General features: G+C 38.6%; 2 protein-coding genes across 2 annotated transcripts; one reads left to right on the plus strand and one right to left on the minus strand.

Annotated features, from left to right (window-relative positions):
- The first annotated feature begins 86 nt into the window (after positions 1-86).
- On the plus strand, positions 87-5,971 carry LOC133824815 (uncharacterized). Its single transcript, XM_062257789.1, has 3 exons — positions 87-443; positions 569-3,959; positions 4,450-5,971. Exons 2-3 carry the CDS (start codon positions 600-602, stop codon positions 5,650-5,652), a joined length of 4,563 nt encoding a protein of 1,520 aa, XP_062113773.1. The 5' UTR covers positions 87-443; positions 569-599; the 3' UTR covers positions 5,653-5,971.
- An 18,118-nt stretch (positions 5,972-24,089) lies between these two features.
- LOC133824817 (uncharacterized) lies at positions 24,090-27,342 on the minus strand. Its single transcript, XM_062257791.1, has 6 exons — positions 27,106-27,342; positions 26,827-26,997; positions 26,141-26,320; positions 25,774-25,863; positions 25,093-25,212; positions 24,090-24,435 (listed from the first exon to the last, which is right to left on the minus strand). Exons 1-6 carry the CDS (start codon positions 27,289-27,291, stop codon positions 24,373-24,375), a joined length of 810 nt encoding a protein of 269 aa, XP_062113775.1. The 5' UTR covers positions 27,292-27,342; the 3' UTR covers positions 24,090-24,372.
- Between the last annotated feature and the right edge of the window lie 389 nt (positions 27,343-27,731).

Below are 27,731 nucleotides of genomic sequence, written 5' to 3' on the forward strand. Positions count from 1 at the left end.
ACCATGAATTTATTTATTTAAAAAAAATAAGCAAAAAAGTAGACATATTTATTTTATGCTTTTCTTTTCTTATTTTCCCATTTCTTTTTCTCCTTTACTTGCCGCCCCATTCTCTAGAAAAACAGCTACCCATGGCTGTTTCATCTCTGTTCTAAATCATTTCATTCTTCTTTTTTTTTGCCCAAAAATCAAAAAAATTATACAGAGCAAAGCCATAGCACCACAAAGATTCTGTCTTTTTCCCCATTTGCTTTCATTTTCTCTTTATTTTTTCCTTTTCGTTTTCCATCTCCCTGGTCCAAGCTGGATAGTATCACCTTAATTATCTCTGCTAGAAATAGAAATCGCTTTACACCTGACTTGCTCAGCCACTTCTTTTTTGTTCACTAGATTCATCTCCGTCTTCAGATTCTTCTGCGATTTTCAATTTTCCAACTTTTGAGGTGAGTTTCTCTTTGATCATTCTTTTTTTGAGCTGGGTTTTGTGTTTTCTGTAATGGGTAATTCGTTTTCGTCGATCTGTAGTGTTGGTGATTCATTTCGTGTTATCATAATTTGAACTGTGTAGGAATTTTTGACAAAGAAGTTAAGAAAAAAAAATGGGATCTTTAATGGAAATTGGTGTCCGGACCAGGAAATTGGCAATAGTTTCGATCAAGGCTTGTTTCAGATCAGCTAGATACCATCCTTTTCTTGTGGGTATGGTGTTGTTTTTGATGTTTATGTACAGATCATTTCCTTTTCTGTTTTCTTTGTTGTTGTCTGCTTCCCCTGTTTTGGTCTGTACTGCTATTTTGCTTGGGACCCTTTTGAGTTTTGGGCAGTCCAACGTACCCGAAATCGAAAAGGAGGAGAAGATTACACAAGATGTTGTTTCTCTTAAAGCTGGGGTTTCTGGGAATGGTACCATTGTTGTTGAGAAAGATGAGAGCTTTGTCATAGAAAGATATGTTGAAGATGATAGAGGAGGAGTAGGGGGTTTAGTAGAGAAGTCTTTTGAAGATACAAGGTCATTGGATGAAAGGGTCAGGGTTGAGTTGGAGACTGATGTTGATTCTCTTGATCGTGTGCCTCTCATTGATGAGACTTCAAGGGGAATTCATACTGAGAAGGGAGAGATTGAGGAAGTGGAGAGAGAATTTGTTGGTTTTCAGTTTGAAAAGAAGAGGGAAATATTTGATGAGGAACTGAGGGTTGAAGGGGTTTTGAGTGATGAGAGAGCTGTTGAGAATGAGTATTCTTTGGTTCAAGATTTGGGGGATGAGATTCTTTTGAAGGAATTCGCTAAATCGCTTGAAGAGTCTATCAGTGCTCACAAGGAAGATCACTTGGAGTCCTCTCTGCCTGCTGGTGGTGATGATGAAGCTGGTAAGGATGAGGACGAGGATGATGATGATTCTTCGTATTCGGAGTCTGATAGGGCGGAGAGTTCGTCACCTGATGCTTCAATGGCTGACATAATTCCACTGCTTGATGAACTACACCCTCTTTTAGATGAAGAAGCTCCACTGGCTCGTCATATATCCCATGGTGATTCTGATGGTGCATCCGAGCACTCTCATCAAAGCGGCGATAGTGTTGAGTCTGATGCAGAATCTGAAAACCATAGAGATGAGGTAGAAGAGGATGGTGCCGAGGACAATGACGATGACGAAGAACCACATGTTGGCAAGGAGGATGAAAGTAAGTCTGCAATCAAATGGACAGAAGACGACGAAAAGAATCTTATGGACTTAGGGACTTCAGAACTTGAAAGGAACCAACGTCTGGAGAATCTCATTGCAAGGAGAAGAGCACGAAAAAGCTTCAGATTATTGGCTGAGAAGAATTTAATCGATTTTGATAGTGTTGATCTTCCTTTCAACGTTGCACCAATTTCGACAGCCAGACAGAATCCTTTTGATGGCCCCTTTGATTCCTATGAACATTTGGGCTTACCACCAATTCCTGGCTCTGCTCCTTCTATTTTGTTGCCAAGAAGAAATCCCTTTGATCTTCCTTATGACTCTACTGAAGAGAAACCTGATCTGAAAGGAGACAATTTTGAGCAGGAGTTTTTGCCATTTCACCAAAAAGACATGTTTCGCAGGTATGAAAGTTTCACCATGGGACCATCAGGCTTGGGAAATTCCAGGCAAGAGAAGCAAAACATTAAGTGGAAGCCTGTTTTCGTGCCAGAACGAATGGCTTCGGAAGGAACAAGCTATCCATCATTCCAGAGGCAATCAAGTGAACTTAGTGATTCAAAGTTGAGCTCAGTTCCTGATACAGAATCCGTGACTTCATTAGCGGATGCAGATGAGAAGAGGCTCATTGAGCAAGATTTTTCTAAAGATGCTGAACTACTCTCCACCATTTACCAGGCTTCTGATCTTCTCGAACGGGGAAGTCGATCCTCTGAAGATGTAGAGACGGTGGATATGGTGCAGGCTTCTGCAAGAGATATTCAACATGATGATGAAGTCGAAATAGATTTAGGGGAAGTGGAAGATCACCATGAAATTGACCTGAATGTGTCTGAAACAGGAGAGACAGCTGGTCATGTGGAACCAGAACAAGTTGGCAGGGAAGATTACAGTAGCAGATCTAGCTTATCTTCATTATCAGAAGTGGATGACCCAATTACCGATATGAAAAATAAGGACGATTCAACAAGTTTTAGGGTAGGGGGTGATCTTGTTGACGATTCTGTCATTTCGGCAGAACGTTCTTTGGAGAACTCACAATTCCAAATCATAAGTGGGGTGGTTGAGGACAATCAGATTAAGGACCCTGTTTATGATATAAGCCCCCCAACAGCTGAAAGGTTACTCTCTTTGTCTGATTCTTCGGACTTGCAAGAAGAAATGTCTGATATAGTTAAATCTCCCACCTCAGCAGAAAATTCTGTTTCGTTTGAATACCGAGAGTCTGAAGTGCGTGATGAGAGAATAGAGAAGGATATGCCTGTTTGTGAAGAGATGGTTTCTTCTTCTTCTAAGGTAGATGCAGCAGAAGAAATTCCATTGGACTCAGGAGAAGTTCTAGAGTCCAGTGAGTTTAAGGATTCAAAGGTTGCTTTATCAGGGGTTGGTCCGGAAGATAGTGATCAAAGCGAATCTGTAGAGCCTGAAGCTTCACTTGTGCATGTTACAGTTGAATCAGGTTCAGTTTCTTCGGAGGTTCTAATAAGAAATGTTGATAATATAAATGAGGAAAGCGAAATTCCTGATGAGCATGATCATGTCTGCTCGTCAAATCGTGATGTTGAAAATCCCATTGCAGTGCCCCAAACTGAAGATGAGAAATTGGATACAGCGGCTTTAAGTGATCAGATATCTTTGGAAGATCTAGTTGCTCCTGCACAACTGGAACATCAGTCTTCAACTGTTGCTGAGCGGGCGTCGGTTTGCTCCAATCTGTCTTCTTTAGAATCTGAATCTCTTGTGGAACATCTAGTGGCTCAAGAAGAAATGGTTCATCTTGATCAGGATCAAATCCATTTAGATGGTTCTTCTGAAAGATCATTGGTGGAAGAGACATTCAAAGATGAAATCATTCACCCTGAAGAGAATCAAGTCCAGTCACTGATTTCTGATTCAGAGATTCAAGCTGAGAGCTCCCAGGATTTGGCTTTGCAATTGAATATGCTGGAATCCACGTACCAGCATTCACCTCGCAATGATTTAACTCTTGTTGGTTTAGAGAAAGCTTCTGTGATCCATCCATGTTCATTTGAGAATGACCATAAAATGGAGCAGCCAATACATGAGGAAGAAATTACTCAGGCTAAACAGGACCAACTTCACTCGTCATATTCTGATGCAAACGATGGCGGTGAAGTCAGGGACTTTGATTTGATGGTGGCTTCTTCAAGTACTGATTATGAAGACATGGCTTTTGCAGAAAAGTCTCCATCAGAATTGGAGAAAGAGCAACCTGTGGTAGATGCATGTGCTGGTGATCATGGTATACTTAATGTAAGTCATACAATTATTTTTCTTGTTTGATTTTTTTCTTTTTGAGTTTGTACCTTTTTTTTTCCTCCTTAAAAGAGTGGTTTTCTAACTATACATTGACATTGAGTTCATGCACTTGTTTTGTCAAATAACATAAAATAACTTCTTCCTTGTCATTGAAATGGTATTTACTGCCTTTAGTGGAGGATAGAGTTCTTAGTTCTTACTAAAAAATCAAAAGAATTGGAATGCCCTTGCATTTATTGTTTATGTAACTTGTAAGTTTTTCAAAATTGAGCAAGTTAAAATGATTGTTTATTTTATCAAAGGTCTTTTATGTTTGTATGTCCAAAATGCACAAAATTAAACCAATATTAATTTCTTATCTAAAGCATTTTTGTTCATAGTTTTGCTAAGTGCTTTTGATGTCTGCAATCAACATCAAGACTTGGCCAGAACTATTTTGATCGTTGCATGGACGATTAATTGTGAGCGCTTTAATATCTTGTAGGAACCAGCTATTATCGAGGAAAAGACTAATGAGGATTCAAGCGTCCATGGTGATGCTTGTGATCTTGTGGACAAAGTTTCGACCAACTTATCTTTTGAGGCTTCTAATTCTGCTGCAATTCCATGTGACATTCTTGAATACAAACCCTTCGCTAGTGAAATTGTTCTGAAGGATGGCATCCTCGGTGGAAATGAAAATGATAACGACACTCAGCTCGTGGAACACTTTGATTATGAACCAAAAGCCCATGTTGAACAAGAATATATCAAGGAAGAGGTTGATGAAATAAAGGATATTGATGAAGAGTTACTGTCTGAGTTGGATACAGTTGGGGACTTCAGTGTGAAAGATTTTGATGAGTCACTCCGTTCCGAGCTGATACTAGAGCACGCTAATGTTGGAAATACCAACCCTGAACTGATGTTATTTCCCAGTAATTTAAACCTGACAGAAACAAGCTCGGTACTACCGGTTCTTGAAGCAAGATCGCTTAATGATATTGACTTGGCTTTTAAGCAACTTCATGAGGGAGCAGATGTTGAGGAAGTCATTCTTCCTAGTGTAATTGAGGAACAGCAAATCCTGGAATATATTAAAAGTTCCCCCGAAACCACTTCTAATTTGGACGTCGTTGAAGCTCGATCTTTGGATGATATTCACATGGCTATGAAGCAAGTCTCGGAAAGTAGTTCTTACGAGCTTTCAACACCCTTGCACTCTGGGAATACATCAGCTGAAGTTGGAGTAAATGAAGCGAGTTCCCTAGAAACCACTTCTAATTTGCAAGTCGCTGAGGCTCGATCTTTCGATGATGTTCACATGGCTTTGAAGCAAGTCTCTGAAAGTAGTTCTGATGAGCTTCCAACACCCTTGCACTCCAAGAATAAATCAGCTGAAGTGGGAGTAAATGAAGTGAGTTCTTCCGCTGAAGTGGAATCAGACAACATAACATCTGGCGTCAAAGAAGGTAGCTCGACTGCTTCTGATGAACCGAAACATGAATCCTTAATTGTTGCTGATGAACCAAAACATGAATCCTCAACTGCTTCTGATGAACCAAACCATGGCTCCAACATCTCAATGGATAATCCAAAGGCAACCACGGACGACGGTAAAGATAAGCCAAGTCCTCATAAAGCAAAGTCTGGTTCCAGCTCCAGCTCCAGCTCCAGCTCGAGCTCGAGCTCAAGTGATTCTGAGTGAGAACAAAAGTGGTGAAACGATTTTTTTATTTTTTATATCTTTTTGGTGGTTTTCTTTCATAGTTATGAGTTTCATTTGGTCTCATTTTTTGATCTTGGTAGTGTGGTTTTCTTTGGTATTTTTTGATTGATCAACATCTTCTTCAAGAATGAGTTTTGGTTTGATTTCTTGAGGTTTGACAATGTGAGGGTGAGCTGTTCAGTTTTATTGAGAAAAATGTTTATAGTTGTTGATATTGTACTATGTACTATGTACATTGTATTTTTTTTGGATGTAGATGTTGAGATTTTGATCTTTTCTAAAACTTGTTTTCTGCAAATATTGTTTCTTCAATAGATTCTTGTATTGGATTAGATTGCTTGACCAAACTGGGTATAATACAATTATGGGAACAATAATTTCTTGACCAGTTTTGTTTTGGCTTACTATGTTGCTGTTTGGTAACAATAAAAATAGTTTTCGGTAACTTTATTTTTATTTATTAGATTTTAAAATTTTAAACAAAATTTATTAAATTTTGAAAATAGAAAATTTTCACTTCCAAATTTTTTTTAAACTGTTTTAAACTTTTAGTTTTTTTTTTTTTCTCTTCTTTAAATCAGCATTTAATTTTATATTGTTAAAAAATAAAAATAAGAGTTATCAAACGCATTTATTATTTTTTGTTTTTAAGCAAAAAAACAAAAATAATTATTAAACATATTTTTAATTTTTAAAAATAAAAATAATATTTTTATTTTTGTATTTAAAAAATTTAAAAACAAAAATTTTATCAAACACAACTTATGTTATTTGTAATTTACTTTTCTTTATGTCAAGTGATTTAGATATGTCTCTTAGAACACTTACATTGGATGAGCTAAAATGTGTTATTCTTTATAATAAAGAGAAAAAATAGTTAAGTAGTCTTCCATTGGATGATGTAAAGTTATATTTTTTTACCTAAATGAATAGTATTTCTTTATATGTAGTGAAATACTATTCATCAAGCTATAAATATTTTTTTATTTTTGTTATACCCAGATTTCGAGCCATAGTAAGTATGACCTCGAAAGCTGAGTTCGCATTAAATGATCTCGTGAGGGTTAGGGTAAGCTCTAGGATGGTAAATCGAGCATGCAAAGTATGATATATGATCTCGAATGCGATGACCTCGAAATGATCTCGATCTCGAAAGGTAGCTCCGAGAACACCTTCATCTTCAGGAACTTCGGAGCATGGGTCTTGAGCTCGATGTACTATTGAAAGCAATGTTAGCTCGGGAGATGTCAGTGGCTCGCACAATGACATGAAACCTGAGATGCTGAAGCCTTGGAGATACGCTATAACCACCTTGAATATCTACAAGTATTGTAGACATGAGATGTAATCCTCATTTATTGATGTAAATCCCCAAGAATCGTGGGATATTATTTAGTCAGTTATGCGTCCCCTGGTCTTCAGGGATGTTTCCTTTTTTATCTGATTAAAGGCATTTAAAGTCATTTATTTTATTCACAAAAGAGTAACTACCCAAAATATGTGGGATAGTATTCTGCATCCTTCTCTATAAATAGAGAAGCCATGCACCATTGTAAGGGACCGAAATTCTGATCCTTGAGAGAAAACTCTAGAGAATTCATGCTAAATAATTGTTCAGAGATAATCTTAAGATTAATAATAGAGACTCGTGGACTAGGCAGAATTAACTGCTGAACCACGTAAAAAAATCGTGTGTTTGATTTGTTTGTTCCGTTTGGCCATCGTCATCCATTGTTTTTGTGCTCTTCTTTTATCTGTTGACGAAAAACGGCGTCAACAGTTTGGTGCTTTCATTGAGAGCCTTAAGCATTCATCCCTGAGAGATTCATGGTTGCAAACAATCAGAACACTCCTGAAGAAAATTACCTAAGACGTCCTGGAAAACAACCAATGGAGAACCCAGAGTCTGATGAAAGAAGTGGGTCCTCTGATTCCCGGGGACCACCTCCACAACCAAGGGATGAGGACATGTACTACAATCCTGAGCGTTATGTCCCTATTGTAGAATTGGAGAATCGGCAGCTGAAACAGTTGTTGGCAGAAGCCAACAAACGTAATGAGGAGTTGACTAGGATAGCCGCGGAGGCGCAGGTGGCTCAGCCCCCGCCTTCGCGCGAAAACCAAGCCCCTCCTCCAAGGGACGTGCATGTTCCTCCCCGGAGGCCCCGTGGAAGACCACGAAAAGATGCTGCCACAAGGAGGCCGACTCAACCTCCGGCACCAGCAGAGCAATCCGCTCCTCCTAGGCCCCAGAGGAGTACTCGAGCTCGGGTCCCGCCTAACCCACCTGCGGAAGCACCTGCAGGAACTGAGAATAACCGAGCTCCTACCGAGGCTCGGACTCAGGTTCCTGGTAGCGCACCGAACGCGACTGGCCCATCTCGGGCAAATTCTGGACCCTCTAGGCCGAAGCAAGGGAGGCAGCCACCGTCACCTATACGGTTCCCTCCATCTCCCGTAAGATATCCTTCACCTCCCCGCAGAAACGCTCAACCTGTTCAGAATCAGGATCAAGGGCGTACGGGGGATAGGCAAGGACACAGGGAGACTTTCCAGGAGCGGAGAGGCGCACAATCTGAGAGAAGTCAGACGTCCCAGTCTCGCACTGCGGAGACAAGACGACATGGGAAGAACCCATCTTGAAACGACTGATCAATAAGTTTCACCAGTGACGAGTCCGGAGAAACCAGGTCCGTCAGTAAACGCGACCAAGGTCGTAAAAATACTAGAAGCCGCAAGACCCGTCCCGACCTGCGGAATCATCTGAATCAGAGCAGGGGGAAGGAAGATCAGACGAATCCGGACCTAAGGAATCACCTAAACGGGCGTAGAGATCCCTCACGGAGACGCGGGCCTGGGATCATAATCAATGACTGGCAATTCCAGACACCGCCTAAGGACCCAGTCCAAGAAAGGGTTGATCAGCTCGAAAAAGCCTTTAGGCTTTTAAAGAATGAACGAGGGAACGGTCGATATGAGGACTCTGATGAGGAGCTCGAGCCGTTTGCTCCCAATATTTCTAACACTCAGTTTCCCCAAGGGTTCCGGATCCCTCACGTCCCAGCGTTTGAGGGAAAAACCGACCCATGTAGCCACCTGAGTACATTCAACACTATTATGAGAGCTAGTAACGTGGGTTACGAGCTCAGGTGCATGTTGTTTCCAACATCATTGGCCGAACCTGCCAAGAGTTGGTTCGAGAAGTACAAGAGACACTCGATAACCTCATGGGATCAGTTGTCTAGGGACTTCAAGAAGCAGTTCCGGGCTATGATGGGAGTCAGACCAGAGGCATCCACTTTGACCAACGTCCGACAACAGCCGGGCGAAACACTGAAAAGCTATCTGACAAGATTTAATCTTGAGGTCGCCCGAGCTCGAGATGTGGATGACAGTGGGCACCTAATGGCTATCCGAGCTGGTGTTTTACCCGGGAGTGCCCTTTGGGATGACATGCAAGGGAAACCGGTGAGGTCGATAACCGAGTTTAACAGACGGGTGCAGAGATTTGTCAATGTAGAGGAGGCAAGGTCAACGCTCAAGGCGACCTCGCAGACCGAAACTACAACGATAAACATTAACTCCGCCTCAACCTCGGCTGACCCAATAGCTCCACAGCCTACCTCGGAGAATCCCTCCAAGAGGAAAAAGAGCGAGGGAAATAACCCCGAGGCTGATGGAGGAAAGAAGAAGAAAGGAGAAAGGTATTTCTCCGTATATAAAGTGCACACCGAGCTCAACGAGTCTCGGGAAAACATATACCTGGCTAATGAAAACCAGGTCCCCTTCAGGCGTCCGGACCCAATGAGGAATCAAAAGTCCAAGAGGGATTCCAGTAAGTATTGCCGGTTTCATAGAGATACCGGACACACAACTGATGAGTGCCGACAGCTGAAGGAAGAGATCGAAAGGTTGATCTCGAGAGGTTATTTTAGGCAGTATGTCAAAAACCAGAATACTGGACAGACCACTGCAAGCCAGAGAATAGCCGCGCCTCCGGCGGCACAGAATAATAACTCCCGGTCTCGGGAAGATGACAGGCCCCCACCGATTGATGGAGATGATGTAATAACCATCTCGGGAGGGCCTCATCTTGCAGGAGGGGGTAGAAATGCTCAAAAGCGATACGTGAATGAGTTGAAGACGGGGGACGGGTCTCCTTATGAACCCGAACCAAGGGCATCAAAAAGCCAAAGGGTTGAAACTCAACCTATAACCTTCACCGAGGAAGATGCCTCCCATGTCCAGTTCCCTCATCACGATCCACTAGTCATCACCCTGCAGCTTGCCAACAAAAGAGTGCGCCGAGTTCTCATAGACAATGGGAGCTCAGTTAACATTCTTTATAAAGCAACACTAGAGAAAATGGGACTCTCCCTTCGCGACCTGAAGGCTTGTGCAACCACTTTGTACGGCTTTTCTGGAGAAGGAACCGCCTGTATGGGGTCCATCGAACTCCCTGTGACCTTGGGAGACTATCCAGTCTCGGTGACCAAGATGATGGAGTTCGTGGTAGTAGAGTTACCATCTGCCTACAATGTACTGCTCGGGAGACCCGCCCTGGTCGAGCTGGGGGCAGTTTCATCTGTAAGGCACCTAGTCCTTAAGTTCCCAACTCCGAGCGGGGTCGGAACATTGAAAGGAGATCAATTGGCAGGGAGAGAGTGTTATAGTATCTCTTTGAGGGGAAAGAAACAAACGAGCGCTCAAGCACTCGTTATCATACAAAATAAGGATGGGACGGTTTTAGAAATTGATGAGGAAATCGATCCAAGGATCGAGGAGAAGGTTGACCTCGAACCATTGGAAGAGCTCGAAGAAGTTCAGCTCGATGATGCTGAACCCTCGAAGAAGGTAAAGGTCGGAAAACACCTCCAAGACGAAGCAAAATAGCAATTAATTTGCTTCCTCAAGAAAAACCAGGATGTCTTCGCATGGTCACACTCAGACATGGTGGGGATAAGCCCAAATGTTGCGAGCCATACATTGAATATAGACAAAAGCTTTCCCCCGAAGCAACAAAAGCGAAGACAGCTGGACGAGGATAGAAAGAAAGCACTAAAGGAGGAAGTTGACAGGCTGAAAGCAAACAATTTCATCAGGGACGCTTTTTACCCTGACTGGGTAGCCAATCCAGTGTTGGTCGCGAAGCCCAATGGGACGTGGAGAACCTGCATTGACTACTCGGACCTCAACAAGGCCTGCCCGAAAGACTGTTTTCCGCTGCCAAGAATTGACCAGCTCGTGGATGCCACGGCGGAGCATGGCCTGATGTCGTTCATGGATGCCTATTCTGGATATAACCAGATTCCCATGCACGCCCCCGACCAAGAACATACGAGCTTCATCACAGATAAAGGGCTCTACTGCTACAATGTCATGCCATTCGGACTCAAGAATGCCGGAGCCACGTACCAGCGGCTCGTAAACATGATGTTCTCAGAGCAAATAGGGAACAACATGGAAGTTTATGTTGATGACATGCTTGTAAAGTCTCAACTTAACAAGAACCATGTTGATGACCTCGAAGAGTGCTTTGGCGTGCTCAGAAAGTACAACATGAAGTTGAATCCTCAGAAGTGCACTTTTGGGGTGTATTTAGGAAAATTTCTGGGTTTCATTGTCAACTCTCGTGGGATCGAGGCTAATCCCGACAAAATAAAGGCCCTGATCGATGTGCCTTCGCCTCGGAAGCATAAAGATGTTCAAAGCTTGACTGGCAGGATGGCAGCTCTGAGCAAGTTCATCTCGAAGTCAACGGACCGCGGTCTCCCATTCTTCAACTTATTGAAAGGAAATAAGAAGTTCGAATGGACAGACGAGTGCGAGCTAGCCTTCCAGGAGCTCAAAAAGCACTTAGCCGAACCGCCCATCCTATCGAAGCCTGAGACGGGAGAAGTACTATTCCTATACCTCTCAACTACCGAACACGCGATAAGCGCGGTGCTCGTTCGAGAAGAAGAGAGAGTACAGAAACCCGTCTACTATATCAGTAAAAGATTACTGGGGGCAGAGTCAAGATATCCACTGATGGAGAAGCTCGCCCTCAGTCTAATCCACTCATCTTGCAAGCTCCGCCCTTACTTTCAGGCACATCCTATCCATGTACTAACAGATCAACCACTAAGGCAAGTCTTGTCTAAACCAGAGGCGTCTGGTCGACTCCTTAAATGGGCTGTTGAGCTCGGACAGTTCAAGATCACCTACCATCCGAGAACGACCATTAAGGCACAAGCCTTGGCAGACTTTATAGTGAAGTGCACTGGTATAGCCGACGACGAGGTAATAACCACGGCCCACGAGCTGTGGAAACTCTACGTCGACGGCTCGTCAAATGAAAATGGAGCGGGGGCAGGAGTTATTCTGATCACTCCTGCAGGGAGCAAATTTCACTCTGCTTTAAGATTTGGCTTCAAGGCATCTAATAATGAAGCTGAGTATGAGGCTCTACTCGCGGGACTACGAATAGCAAAAGAGCTCAAGGCCAAAGCTATACATTGCTACAGCGACTCCCAGCTCGTGGTTAATCAAATCTTGGGAGAATACCAGGCTCGTGGCACAAAAATGGCAGCTTATCTGGAGAAGGAAAAATCCGCATTGGAGTATTTCGAGTTTTATGCAATCGAGCAGGTTCCCCGAGAACAAAACTCAAATGCAGATGCCTTAGCTCGGCTCGCCACTTCCGCCGAAAATGAAGAGCTGAATGTTATACCCGTAGAACACCTATCAGCACCCAGCATTACTGAGCCAGACGAGGAAGATGTGTGTATGATTGAAACAGAACCAACCTGGATGAGTCCGATAGTCGATTATCTCGAAAATGGGATTCTTCCGAGAGATCGAAATCAAGCTCGAAGGTTGATGTATCAACTTCCTCGTTACACCATTCTGGATGGAAAGTTATACAGAAAAGGGTACTCCATGCCGCTGCTTAGATGTGTAACTCCTCTCGAGGCTAAGAAGATCATTGAAGAAATTCATGAAGGGTTCTGCGGAGACCATACCGGGGGGCATAGCCTATCCAAGAAAATTATACGCCAAGGATATTTCTGGCCAACCATTAAAACGGACTCCTTCGAGTACGTGAAAAAGTGCGACAAATGCCAGAGATTCGCCACGATACCCCGAGCTCCACCTTCCGAACTGACCATGATGACATCCCCATGGCCTTTCGCGGTATGGGGCATCGACCTCATAGGATCACTCCCAACTGGCAAAGGCGGAGTTAAATATGCTGTGGTCGCCGTTGATTACTTCACAAAATGGACGGAGGCTGAACCATTGGCGACCATAACTTCGAAAAAGATCATTGATTTCGTGGTAAAGAACATCGTATGCCGATATGGAGTACCAAGAAAGATCGTATCTGATAACGGAACCCAGTTCGATTGCGACTTATTCACCAACTTTTGTAACAAGAACGGTATAATAAAGAGTTTTTCGTCAGTGGCTCACCCTCAGGCGAATGGTCAGGTCGAGGCCGTTAACAAAACTCTCAAGAGTTCTCTAAAGAAAAAGTTGGAGGAGGCAAAGGGACGATGGCCCGAGGAATTACCCCAAGTCCTTTGGGGATATAGAACTACAGCTCGGACATCGACAGGACATACTCCATTCTCTCTAGCGTACGGCTGCGAGGCGATGTTGCCCATCGAGGTCGAAATTCCGACGATCCGAACTCAGATTTACGATCAAAGTTCCAATCATACTCAGCTCGAGGAAACCCTAGACTTGATCGAAGAAAAAAGAGAAGAGGCTCAGCTGAGAAATGCTGCTTACCAGCAACGAACCACGAGATATTTCAATAAGAGGGTTCGAGATCGAAAGTTCGGAGTGGGAGACCTGATTTTGAGACGAGTATTCTTGGCAACCCGAGATCCAGCAGCTGGGGTGCTCGGGCCGAACTGGGAAGGACCATACCAGATAGAATCAGTCATCCGACCTGGCGTATACAAACTTGCGAGATTAGATGGGAGCCTGATACCTCGAGCATGGAATGGCGAACACCTTAGACCATATTATCATTAGTGTAAAAAGTGTCGCCTGTAACCATGATTTTCTATTTATATTAGTTTATTTTTGCATTTCATCAAATAAAGGGTCTACTTTGTTTCACATGTAATTTATTTTTATTTTTGCAATCTCTCTTAATTTTATAACCTATGGTCACACTCATAGGATATTAAGGGGGCATCATTGGTATACATACCACCAGCTTAAAAAATAAAAAAATATATATATAAAGTATTTGGATATAACCAAATACACGAGCTTAGATAGTTCGGACTTAACCGAACGAGCTTAGATAGTTCGGACTTAACCGAGTTATCAAAAACATTAAGTATTTGGAAATAACCAAGTACGCGGGCTGGGATAGTTCGGACATAACCGAACTACCAAAAACCTAAAACGTTTGGAGTTAACCAGATGTGCAAGCTTAACAGGTTTGGAACAAACCAGCCAAATTAATCGATCGACGATAAATGGGAGCCTAAACCTATTGCGAGATAAGTCAAAGTCGAGGCTGGAATATCTTAGAAAAATAGTTTCGAACTCTTAACCTCGGAGCCAAAATACTGAGGATGAGGAAAAGTGACTAAAAAGATAACCAAATCATTCATATTACATACCATATAAGTACTTTTCAGTTCATGGTTAAAATAATATCCGACCTTGATAAATAACGAGGTCGGAAGCGGATAATTCGAATAAACTATGCATGAATGCATCGAATTTCGAGCCTAAATCCAAATTGTGTTTGTATGAATTAAATAAACATAACTAGCTCATCAATATAAGAATATGCAAAATATTTCGAGCCAAGAAATGTAAAGCATATAAAAGGGATAGTTAAAGAAATTGTGACAGCCCCGTGGGCACGAATTTAAATAGTTACAGAAATAAGGGGACGCAGCCCCGATAACTGATTTCTTCCCGATGACTGATTTCTCCGAGATCGGATTTAAGGAAGAGGAATATCCTTGGCCCTCTCAGCATCAGTATCACCAGACCCTCCAGGACGAATAGCATGGCTATCCTGCTGGGCCGCCTCTCGAGCAGCTACACTTGCCTCGAGACGGGCATTCCACCGCTCAACATATGTGGTTTCGAGAGGACCCAGGAAGCTGGTGTCGAGGTCGGCATTGTCGGCCCAAAGCTTGTACATGGCCTGGTCGACTGCTTTCTCCTTCTGCTCCTTAGACTCGTTCAGGAGGCGGACCTTCTCGCTCTCCATGAGGTCGAGGGTAGCAGATTTCTCCTCTTCGAGCTTGGCATTGGCCTTCTCGAGCTTAGCATTTGACTTTTCCAGCTCTTCGAGACGGGTCTTCAATTTTTCAAGTTCAGACTTCGAGTCTTTGAGCTCGTCAATCATCTTAAGCTCGAGATCCTTCGACTTCTGAGCCAGAGACAAGCTCGTTTGCACCTCGTTGGTCAGTTTATAGTTGAGTTGTGCTGAAACAACAAGGGCCTGAAACACAAAGAACGAATCAGAATTGCGAATTAAGGCATAAATACTTAAAATAGAGTTGAGAAGGCTACCGCGGCGGTGAGTTCGATACTCTTCTCATAAAGAGTGTTGCAGTCCGAAGCCTTGCGCACGAGATCCCAGTGGTCGGCGCCGAAGCCAGAAAAGCTCTGACCTACCCGAGAAAGGACGTCCGAGCTGAGTAAAGCCCCTTCTGTCCCAGCGGCACCATCAAGTACATACTCCTCAGTGTGGGTTCGAGCCATTGGCAGCTGAACCGTTGAGGTAGAAGGTTTTTTCGGGGGCCGAACAACTGTTAACCGGGTTTCGGTGGGAAGCAGCGAGATAGATGCAGTCGGGCCTGACCCATCAATCTGGGCAGTCGGTTCCTTGGAGGTGTTTGCAGTGGTCTGGGTCGTGGGAGTCGTCTCGCGATGTTTAGGTACCTTGGACGGTCGGTCGGATCTCTTTGGTATCCTTGGGCGTTTACTCTTTTAGGCGCCAGCTCCCCCATCGCTAAAAAGCACGGCGTCAAGGTCGGGATTCATGGCACCTGCACAATGACAGTGAGTTAAACAATAAGAATAACTTTGAAAAAAGATGGAAACCAGTTGAAGAAAAAACCTAACTGGAACTCTCCCCCGAGCTCGAGCTTGGGGACCATGAAATTCCCCCGTCTTCAGAAGAGGCGGGGGGAGTGCCTTCCCTATAAGTTGGTGATAACCTCGAGAGGTCCCTATAATCATTGGTCCCATACTGCACAGCTATCCCATTCCACACCTTGTCCGTGGTGTACATAGTGTCGTATTTCCCGAGCCCACTATCAAACTTATGGACACAGTCGTCTACCCAACTCCATATGTAGAAGTGGTATCTATCATGTGGGCGCGAGACTAGTCTATTGGGCCTGTGTTTTAATAAAGTGGGGGACCACATTCGCGAAGTAGGAAGGGTTTTACCTCCATCTGAGTCCGAACTCGAGGCTTCGTCATTGGCCTCGTTCCCCGACCGCGAACTTCTCGAGCGAGTTGGGAGAGGTGCCCTCCTTTCCCTCCTCGGAGGAAGGATGCCTGTGGGCAGTGGCACTTCCTCCCAGCGTTCATATTTTTTACTGGACTAGTCAGAGGTTGACTGGCCCTGTCCCAACAACCCACAAGCTCGTAGCTTGTCCTCATGTAGTAGAAATGAGAGAGATCTCCTGCCGTAAGGGAGCCGGAGCAAGGTCTCTCTGTGCCCCTTCATTGTCTCGTCAGGGGTGGGACGCTGAAAGTTAGCTGAAAGGCGAGATACACTTCAACAAAATATGGATTTAAGGGCTAAAATTCCGAGCTCAAAAATAGAAGGTAACGAGAATACTTACGAATCCACCTAAACGAACGATGTCGAGACGGGGACAGACCGTCTGTCCAGAAAAAAGCCTTCTTGAAGTCAGGAGGGTGGTTTGGAAGATCTTCAAAGATCTTCGTCTCTTTGGGGTAGCTCGAAAGATAGTAAAAACCATCTCCTCCCCGAGCTCGGGAGGGATTACTCTTCAAACAAAAGAGATATAAGATCTCTTGGGGTGAAGGCCCTGTCCACTCTAGCTCGTGGAACAAGGACCTCAGGGCAGACAGCACCCTGTATGAATTGGTGTTGAGTTGGAATGGAGCCAACCCAACGAAATCAATGAAGTCTCTGAAAAAGGACTTCAGGGGCAGTAAAGCTCCTGCCCTTATATGTTCCTGGCTCCAGGCCGCGTATTTTACACTGGAATCGCGGCCCCCAGGGGCGAAACAGCTCCGTTCATGCCTAGTCGGAGCTCGACACTTCAGTGTGTCCAACGAACTAAGGCCATGGAGGGCCAAGATATCAGTTATTTGGTCGCTGGTGGTAACCGAGCTCTGGTAGAACTCGGCTTCAAACATCTCCCTCCTAGGCTGCGAAGACGAAGGCTCCGCCATTAAGGAAAACTGGAGTTCCCCTGGTTGGTATGCAACCGTGACTTTTAACGCAGGGTCGAGGGGAACTGGCCTAGGTCCTGGGTTGGGCTCCGGATAGATGGCTTCCCGAAGAACTCTTCTCTTCTTTTCAATAACCTCGTCTATCTGGCGACGATAGTGGGCTCGAATGTCTTCTTGCTCGCGTGCGATCTCGTATTCTTTAATCCGACGTTGGTTCCGGGCAAAGACCGATTCCGGGCTCGGAGATTTGGGCTCGTAAGGGATTGCTCGTAATGACCCCCACCGTCTTTCCAGATTCTGTGACATCTAACGAGAAAGAAAAAATGGTGAGGGCCATGCATGCAAGAATCACAAGCTCGATGGGAAGAACTCGGAGATTTAAGGACAAGAAACTAAGTATTAAGACCCTTACTAAAGAGTCTGAGCGTGTGTTCCACAGGAAAGAAAAGGAGCGTGGATGATTTTTTGAAAATCCCGAAATTCAAGGGAAAGAAAGGTGGCGGTTAGCTAGGAAAGGGCATTTTTGGGTTTCGTGCAATTGTCAAGAACAAGGGTTTTTACCCGAAAACTTAGTATACAAGAAACATAGCCTAAAATTTTCAAAACCCAGAAATTTGAGACTTCGTTCAAACGACAAAACTGGGTACAAACCAGAGACGAACATCCAAAATGAAAGTCTAGAAGGCATAAAAGCCCATTGGTTCAAAACTTCCTATCGTATCATTCTAAGAACGTAAACTAGCATACACAACAAGAACAGTATGGGTAAAAAGCTGAAAACAAAAATGGCATACTTACATAGTGATGGTGATTGCAGCGAAATCTTCGATTGGAGGAGAGTTTGCAAGAAAGAAATCACTGACTCGAACAGACCATGATTTCTTTGTTTCTTGGGTCGAGAAAACATGCACGGGACGGAAGCTTCTTGATAACTCTACAAAATAGAGTTATTTTACCATGTTTTACATGCTAATTGTTGCTTAGTTCATGAGTTTTTAATTAACTTATTAAGTTTTTATGTAATTTTTAATTTATTAGTCTTATTGTAGTTTTCTAGATTTTTATATGTTTTTATAGATATGTTATTATAATATGTTGTAGTTTAATTATTTAAAATTAATATTGTTAGTTTGAATGCTAAAAATATGATTTTATTGAAATTAAATGTTATGTAAATTAAATTTTAATTAATGTTTTCATGGGAGTTATATGATATATTTTATTAATGAAAATATTTAATTTTAATTTAGTTTATAATTTATTGTGTAGGAAAATTATTGCCCTTGAAAAGCAAGAAAATCAAAGGAAAGATGGTAATTTTGAAAGAAAGTAACAAGAAAAATGGTGTTTCTCCAAAAGCCCAACCACGTGAGGCCCACTCTAGGCCCAACCCGTGGCCCCCCCTCCAACACCCAACCACCACATTGCTGCCATTTCCCTTATTGAGCCCAACAAAAATGCATTTTGTCCCTTTGTCCCCTATGACAAAAATGCCAACTTTTTACCCTTTTTCCTACACATTTTCACCACAACATCATCATTACACCCTATAATTTACCTCTACATACCATATTTATTTTATTTAATTAATCTAATCAATTTAATTAATTTAAATTGATTATTTTAATAAACTCACTTTGGCTATAAATATGGACTTTCAAGACCATTTTTGGTGTGCTTAATTTTTTGGTTACCATCTTTTTCTCTCATTTTCTCTCTACCATTCTCTCTTCCATTTGGGTTTTTCAAGAGCATTTTGCAAGTATGTATGTCATTTATTTTGTAATTTCTATTCTAGTTATGTGCTTCTAATCTTTTTCATAAGATTATTAAGATCATGATGAAGCAACTTGTAACTAGGTAATATTTATGTTGTATGTTGATTTCCCTTGTAATGCAACAAAGTCTATGGATTTTTCTTCTTCATATATTTCTTTCATCTTAAATATCTTGTATTTTAGATTGTTAGAACATTTTTACACTTTGTTCTTCATTAGTGCATAAACATAATATTCTTTGTGTAAGATGTGTCATTAAATTGTACACATCCATGCTTAGAACAAAAATATTATGTTTTGCCTTATAAATAATGTTCATTGATTTATTTGTTATTTCATTAGATTGATTTACACTAAATGCTTTGAAATTATAATTTTGAAAAGTGAAGAAAAATCCTATCTTTTTATAAGAAAATTGTGCTTAAAATTATAAATATTTTTGGAAAATGATAGTTTAAATTATTTTAACTATCACTAAAACTTGGGAATCAATATACTAATAAATATTATTAAACTTACATTTTGTGGATTCTAGTATCTTAATAATCTTTTCTTTTAATACTTATTTTCAACTCATTATTGGTTTATTTTCATTATCTTAAAAAGCTTTATTTTTCAATATTTCATTTTATGTTCATACTATTAAAACTTATCAATCTTTGGAACTAGGTTAGAATTTATTACTTTTGATTTAAAATAGTTTCATTTTCGATTTTAGACAACTCCTTTGGGTTCGACATCCTTGCTTACGATCACTATTCTATATGGACAATTCGTGCGCTTGCGATATATAAATTTTTAAACATACCCGTTTAGGGTCCATCACTTCTTGAGAAAGTCTCTGGTTTTCTTGTTTTTCTTTTTCTTTCTGGTTACGATGAACAAACGTAAAGAAGAAGACGAAGAGGGGGTCTTGTATATATAGGTGGGAAAATGGAATTAATCAGGAGCATCGAATGGAATTTTCACCAGATCAAACGGATGGGGATCAATGACAAGATGGCGCCAAAAAATTGTCAGACGGACGATCGTGGGCGTGTTCCCAAGGTACTCAAGTACCTAAAGTAAGCAATACCCATCTGGCACGTGTCCGTTTTCAAAAGCGTATGACGGTACGGTTCCCAGAGAAAGTAGTTCAAAAGTTTCCTTCTCTTAGGATTCGAACAAATACTTTTGAGGGGGCAAGATGTTATACCCAGATTTCGAGCCATAGTAAGTATGACCTCGAAAGCTGAGTTCGCATTAAATGATCTCGTGAGGGTTAGGGTAAGCTCTAGGATGGTAAATCGAGCATGCAAAGTATGATATATGATCTCGAATGCGATGACCTCGAAATGATCTCGATCTCGAAAGGTAGCTCCGAGAACACCTTCATCTTCAGGAACTTCGGAGCATGGGTCTTGAGCTCGATGTACTACCTCGAAAGCAATGTTAGCTCGGGAGATGTCAGTGGCTCGCACAATGACATGAAACCTGAGATGCTGAAGCCTTGGAGATACGCTATAACCACCTTGAATATCTACAAGTATTGTAGACATGAGATGTAATCCTCATTTATTGATGTAAATCCCCAAGAATCGTGGGATATTATTTAGTCAGTTATGCGTCCCCTGGTCTTCAGGGATGTTTCCTTTTTTATCTGATTAAAGGCATTTAAAGCCATTTATTTTATTCACAAAAGAGTAACTACCCAAAATATGTGGGATAGTATTCTGCATCCTTCTCTATAAATAGAGAAGCCATGCACCATTGTAAGGGACCGAAATTCTGATCCTTGAGAGAAAACTCTGGAGAATTCATGCTAAAGAATTGTTCAGAGATAATCTTAAGATTAATAACAGAGACTCGTGGACTAGGCAAAATTAACTGCTGAACCACGTAAAAAAATCGTGTGTTTGATTTGTTTGTTCCGTTTGGCCATCGTCATCCATTGTTTTTGTGCTCTTCTTTTATCTGTTGACGAAAAACGGCGTCAACAATTTTTTTATAAACTTTTGTATATATATATGAGTGTGATACTATTATGTTTAATTATTTTATTTCTTAAAATGAATAAAATATTTTTAAAAATATAATATATAAATAATGTAAAGAAGTAGATGTATGGTATAATGTAAAAGTTTTGAGGTAAATTATAAAAATGTATGTTTTTGTGATATATTTTATAATGCACTTTCTTTATAATATTTAGCTAAAACTCATAAAAACATCTTCCATCAGCTCCTTTATACATATATTTATAATAGCTATGCACAAACTCCAATTAATCCATCTCTACATTTACATAACATTTACATATCATTTATATAATATTTTAATATTATTATTTTTCTGTATAAATTTTCTCTCTCCATTTAGTATATATTTATTATTTCTTTTTTATTTTTCAATTATTTTATTTTACTTTAAGTAATAAAATATGTTTAAAGATATAATATTTAAATGATGTAGAGAAATATATAGAGAAGCTGATGTATGGTATAATGTAAAATTTAGAGGTAAAATAGAAAAATGTGTGTTTTGATGATGTATTTTAAAAGATGGAGTAGAGCATCCAATAAGAGTGATCTTAGAAGTAAAACCAAATAATGTGATTGTGTTGCTTTAATGGTTTTTTTTCACCAAGGGTAATAAGTAAAATTCAACCAATACTTTTTTAATTTGGGCTAAAAGTCAACTTAGTAATTTATTGGGGTTTTAGCAATTTAGTCTTTCATTGTTGTTTATTCTTTTCACAAAATTATTAGTTTTTGTTTTGTTTTTTTTTTATATACCATGATGTGCAATATATAATACATAGAAAAATAATAATTTTACTTTATAACCAAAAATTTGATTTAAAAACAAATCTTAAGAATTAAATTGACAAATAATTAGAAACAATGATGAACCTTTTTTATATATTTTTTTAAAAGTGAATATATCACATAATGATTGACAAAAAAGAAAATATAAAGTGGGGGAATGAATGATAAAACTTGTTATTCACTATTTTCATATAATTATTTACTATTATAATTAGCAAGACTATATTAAGAATAAGATTAGTCGTGGAGATAATTTATAATTAAATTAAAAGAACTATAATGCACCACACGATTCTCTTTACCATAAGTTAGTGTAATAGGTGTATATATATATACATATATCTTCTATATAATAAGTGTGTAGAAAATAGAATTTTTTTGTTTTAACAGTTTTTTATTTTTTTAATGTTAACTTTAACGGAATATTTTTATATTTAACGGGAGTTTGTAAACACTTAAACTTAAATAAAATAATATAAATAATTAAAAAATTATATTTTAAAGATATTTTATAATAATAATTATTTAAAAATAATAAAAAATTAAAATATGATATTTTATAATAATAATTATTTAAAAATAATAAATAATTAAACATGATAAAATATGATATTTTAAAGATATTTTACAATGATAATTATTTAAAAATAATAAAATTATATATTTTATTACTTAAATAAAATTAAACTCACTTATTAGAATAATATCATATTAAATATAAAATATAATCTACTGTCAATTAACAACTTTTTTTTTAAAATTAGCAAGAAACTTAAATTTAAAATCTACGTATAATATTTAATATTACATTAAACATATAATATATAATCTCTTGTTGTCACTCCCAAATTCAAAAACTAGAACAAGCATAAACTTAAACAAAAATAAATAAATTATTTAATTAAAATATGATATTTATTTGAAATTTATATGATATTAATATAAATTTAATAAAAATAGCTAATAAATTCTATAAATAAAACTAAGCAAACGTTCATATTGCACGTTGTTTGTATCTAGTATATATATATATAGGAAATTTTCACTGTAGGGCTTCAAAAAGAGCTCTACCAGCATGACTTTTTTGTGTTCTTAACCCGTTAATAGTTTTCAGTGCGATTTTTTTTATGACTGCATATATTATAGTTATTTAGAATACCTTGCAAATTTTTAAAAAATTCCAAATAATTTACAATGTCAAAAACTAGTTTAAAAATATGTTGTTGCATGTGTGACTAATTTTTTTATGCGCGTGGAAAATAACATGTTTGAACCTAGTTTTCGACACTGTAAATTATTCAGAATTTTCAAAAAATTTACAGGATATTCTAAATAACTAAAATATACATGATTATAAAAACAAATCTCGCCGAAAACTATTGACGGGTCAGAAATATAAAAGAATCCAACAGTGGGCTCTTTTTGAATCCCCTGTATATATTTATAGTTATATATGACTTTGTGTATATAAAACAAAATAAATCGAGCAACAATTAATTGTAATAAATGTCCCACTGTAGTATTTGGAAGTTGATATTATTGGTTATTAATTTGATATTAATTGTGACAAAAAAAATAAATGACAAACTTATCTAACTGTAAAATGATATTAAGAGGGGATTTATAATGGATTCATATGATTGGATTAGATCATACCTTCAACTATAGTTTTTTCTTCTTCTTGAATTTCTTAAACTATAGTTATGAATACTAAATACTTGTATCACATTGATCCACAGAAATGCAGAAAAAGAAGGTATTTATATTAGAAATTCTAATTCATTTAAAGTTTTTCTCTTTAAGGAGTTGAAAAAGAAATGAGAGAATGTAAATGATAAAAATACTAAACATCCTCATTGAAAATTTATAACAGACCGATGTGGTATTCTTTCAAGGGTAGGTAACCATTTGGTATCTTGTGTTTTGCAAAATATCATTTTGGTACCATCTGTTTTCAATAATGAACACATGGTACCCTGTATTTTAAAATTGTACATATTTGGTACCCTAAACTTAGATTTAATTAATGAAATTTTACCAATTTAATCAAACTGCTGTCAATTATATAAGTTCCAAATTTAAATTTAATTACTTAATTACATATAACTGATGACAGTTTGATCATATTGACAAAATTTTATCTATCAAATCTGAATCTAGGGTATTAAATATGTATAATTTTAAAATACAGGGTACCATATGAGCATTATTGAAAACAGAGAATACCAAAATGATACTTTGAAAAAACATAAAGTACCAAATGAGTAAGTAAATTCCCTTCTTTTAATTTGTGGCTGATACTAATTTTATGACAGGTAGAACCCAATGAGTAGAAGCCATATTTAGCTTAGTTATCCAGAGTGAAAGTTTAAAAAGGATCATAGAGACTTTTATTTGAAATCCACAATCTATTCCAATAAAGACCTCATGAAAACAACAACAAATATTCATATTAGAAAAAAACCAGCCTGAGATTTTTTATTTCTTGATTTCACTGTAAAGTACATTACATTCTTCTGATCAAAATCAATAACCCTTGTTAAAAAAAAAACAAATGAACATATACATTGTAACTGGTTTTGTTAAGATTGTCATTAAACATAAGATTCTACAAGGTTTCTAGTGTACCACATAAACCAAATTTGAGATATTTGTGTCTGTGTATGGTAAATCTGTACACTGAAATCTGAATGAACCAAACAAAATCAAACTTAAGCAGAAGTATCTGACTGCTTTTGCTTCTTCTGTATCGGCTCCTCCGAAGAACTTCCAACCTGTCGAAAACATGGTGTTTTTGTATAGTTAGGAAGTTGTGTATGTCAAATAGTAATTATGTTTCTATTTCTATAACCATGTTTGACAGAACAGTTAGTAACTACACCAGTAATTTACAATATAATAAAGTTTTTACATTTTCAATATAATTAATTGTAATCGAAAGTTCTCAATCACCTCCAATTACATGATTACAATGTAATTTTCGTTATCAAACACATCTAACCTAGTAATTGTCACTAATTACATCCAATTCCAATTACCACATGGCTTACCAAATGAACCCTTTTATGTTTTCTATGTAAAAAAATATCCCATTTCTCCATTATTACAACAAACAATCATGAAACTAGATCTCGTTTACACCTTACAAAGCGAGGCTTTCTCTTAATTTTTTTACTTTATTTTCTTATGAATGTCGATTTAAAGTTGCATTACTATGTTATAATGCAACAAAGAAAGAATGTATGGATTTGTTTTATCAAAATAAAGAATCCAAACTACTTGAAGTTATTTTTCTTTGGGATCGATGATTAGTGTTCCTCTTGACGCTCCTTTTAAGTTGGATCTTTATTTGAAAAAATAAGTTAAATAAAACTAATAACTAGCATCAAAGCCTAATATTGTTTCAATGAAAAACATCCAGCTTAGCTTACCATTCCAGAGAGCTGATCATTAATGTAAGTCATTGACCTCAACATAGCATCAAGTGTATCTTTAGTGAGTTGAAACTTCACTTCCATTTCTCCCGAAGAAGATTTCGAATTGTCTTGCAGCTGCCAAAAGAAAAAGGAAAAAGTTTGAGCGTAAGATAAACAAGAAAAGAAAATCGGTAAAATGATGAGAGCCAACCATCTGAAAAGAATTTACAAACCAGCATTTTAACTATAATGGTAAAATTCTGAACTACACATAACACAGAGAAGGAGAAGCATAGAAGGAAGGAAAGTTCGACCAGAAGGAGCAAAACTGCCTTGGCCTTAACAAAACTATCAAAGGAAAAAATAATTGGTTCCACAAGTCTTAATCTGGCATATAATGGGCTATATTGGACCTACTTAGGATCTCACATAATACAATATGTGCTGAAGTTGGATACCTGGATGTAATCTTAACTATAATGATATGGCTGGAGTGGTTTCCATTCTTTAGTTTGTCAATGATCTTGAATATGAAATCAAATATGCAACTCTGTGTAATTACACACAGCTACACATTGATACCCTATTTCACATTATATGGTTCCTTTCCCTTTCATTTTAAAATTCGATTAAGACATCAAACACGAGATTGATTCTATTGTAAAAAATATGCATACTCTTTCAAAGAATACAAACCTTTAGCGTGATGACCGCCGTTCTCCTTGCTTGGTCCGAGCTGCAATTTTCCATGTTCCAAGTCATCGACTTGAGGTGCGGAAAAATTCCCTGAATATTAGTTGAAAGCCATTTAGTAAAATGTGAGTCTCTAGTAGTTTAAACAAAGAGAAACTCATAATGAAGTTGCAACCTACTAAACCAAGAATTGATAAACCTCTAGCTCTAATGTCTGATATCATAACAGTTTTGATAAATCCACATTAATCGATGTTGTTTACCAGGATTGTATGTGCTAAGAAATAGGTTGTCCAAAGCACAAAATACAATAAATCAAACCCCAACAAAGAAATAAAGAAACAAACAAGTGAGAGCTTCCTCCTCCTACCATGTTTTCAGGAATAATTGGTGCAGTAGCAGTAGCCCCAATATTATTCTGATCTAATTGAGCAACAGGATCGATCTGGCGTGAGAATGCTGCCGAAGTATTCGAAGGTAAGAAAGGTGTGAAAGTTGTTGGTGCGCCCATTTTATCATGATAGGAAACACTGCTCCTCGGCAATAAAAGCTAGGGAATTTACAAATGAACAACAAAAAAAGAGAGCTATCAAGAAAAGCTAAGACCATAACATCACCAAACTAAAGTTCAACACCACAGAAAGAAACAAGAAACTACGATTAGAAACACAACATGGCAAATCCCACATATCATCTTCTCATTCAGCTCACTTTAGTTGACAATTTCTTGTTCACTTTAGCATATAAATATTTGATTTCGATGTACTTGCCAAAGAGAACACAATTCTACAAAACCTCTTTCACTAGTTAATAATCAAAATAATCAACCTCACTCAAAAATATGACTCAAAATGTCACATTAAAATTGTATAAAGCACCTATTTTCCCAACAACTACTTCTATTTCAAAGTGGAAGTATAGCTTAATATCAACAGAGCATTGTCTATCAAAGATAGTTAGAGCAGATGTTTAGACTCTTCATGAGAAATATCACAACTGAAATCTATTATCAAGTATATTGATTCAAGGCAAGAGATTCGAGAGAGAGAGGGGAACCTGTTCCTTTGAAACATCCTCTTTCCACTGACTCCGATACTTCTGGAACAAAAGCAAAAGAATTTGCTGAAGATCAACGGGCAAATCAGGCGGAACAAGCTTAAGAAGATCATCGCCATTGAAGTTTCCATAGGCGCATTTTCTAATCATCGAACGAAGGCATGCCAAAACCTGTTCAAGCACTACAAAAATCAAAACTTTCTTCACAAGAACACTAAGCAACAAAAACCCACCAAGAAAAAAACTCCATTTGAGAAGAAAAGAGAAGTGGTTCCATACAGGGTCGAGGTCGGAGAGAGAAGGCAGATTGAGGAGGGTCTGGAAATGGGACTTGTCATGGTGACCACGGAGGCCAGTCTTCCTGGTTTGCCAGAGAGCAGAAATCAATTGGTCAAGAGCTTCTTCGGACTTCACCCCTGATAGCTTATGAAGTTGCTGGTACAGTGAGTTTTCTCCAACCTCCATTTTTGTTTTCTGTAAGCTTTTTTTTTTCAGCTGCTCTTCTCTTCACTATTTTGAAATATTACTTCCATATACCTAAATTTTCTTTATCATATCACTTGGGTATCTCAACTTTTTGTTTATATCATTAAGTCCTCCTTTTTCTATGTTTTGTAGCACTTATGTCCCTAACTGATAATTTCATGATTTTATCCGTAAACTTGACCCCAAAAAAAAAAAAATCTAAGTACTTTTTTTCAGCTTGTATGTGAAAAAATTATACTTTTACTTATCTATTTTAAATGACTAAAAAATAAAAGTAAAATTTATGTCAAAACAAGATTAAAATCTTAACCTAATTTAGATGATTATTATTGACAATTACTAAGGGTCATTATTGATGCTCAACACCACAAGAATGTGGTATAATATTATTGGTGTACACCTTATGTAAATTTAATAAA

The sequence above is a fragment of the Humulus lupulus genome, chromosome 3 (assembly GCF_963169125.1).
Source record: "Humulus lupulus chromosome 3, drHumLupu1.1, whole genome shotgun sequence".
NCBI lineage: Eukaryota > Viridiplantae > Streptophyta > Magnoliopsida > Rosales > Cannabaceae > Humulus > Humulus lupulus.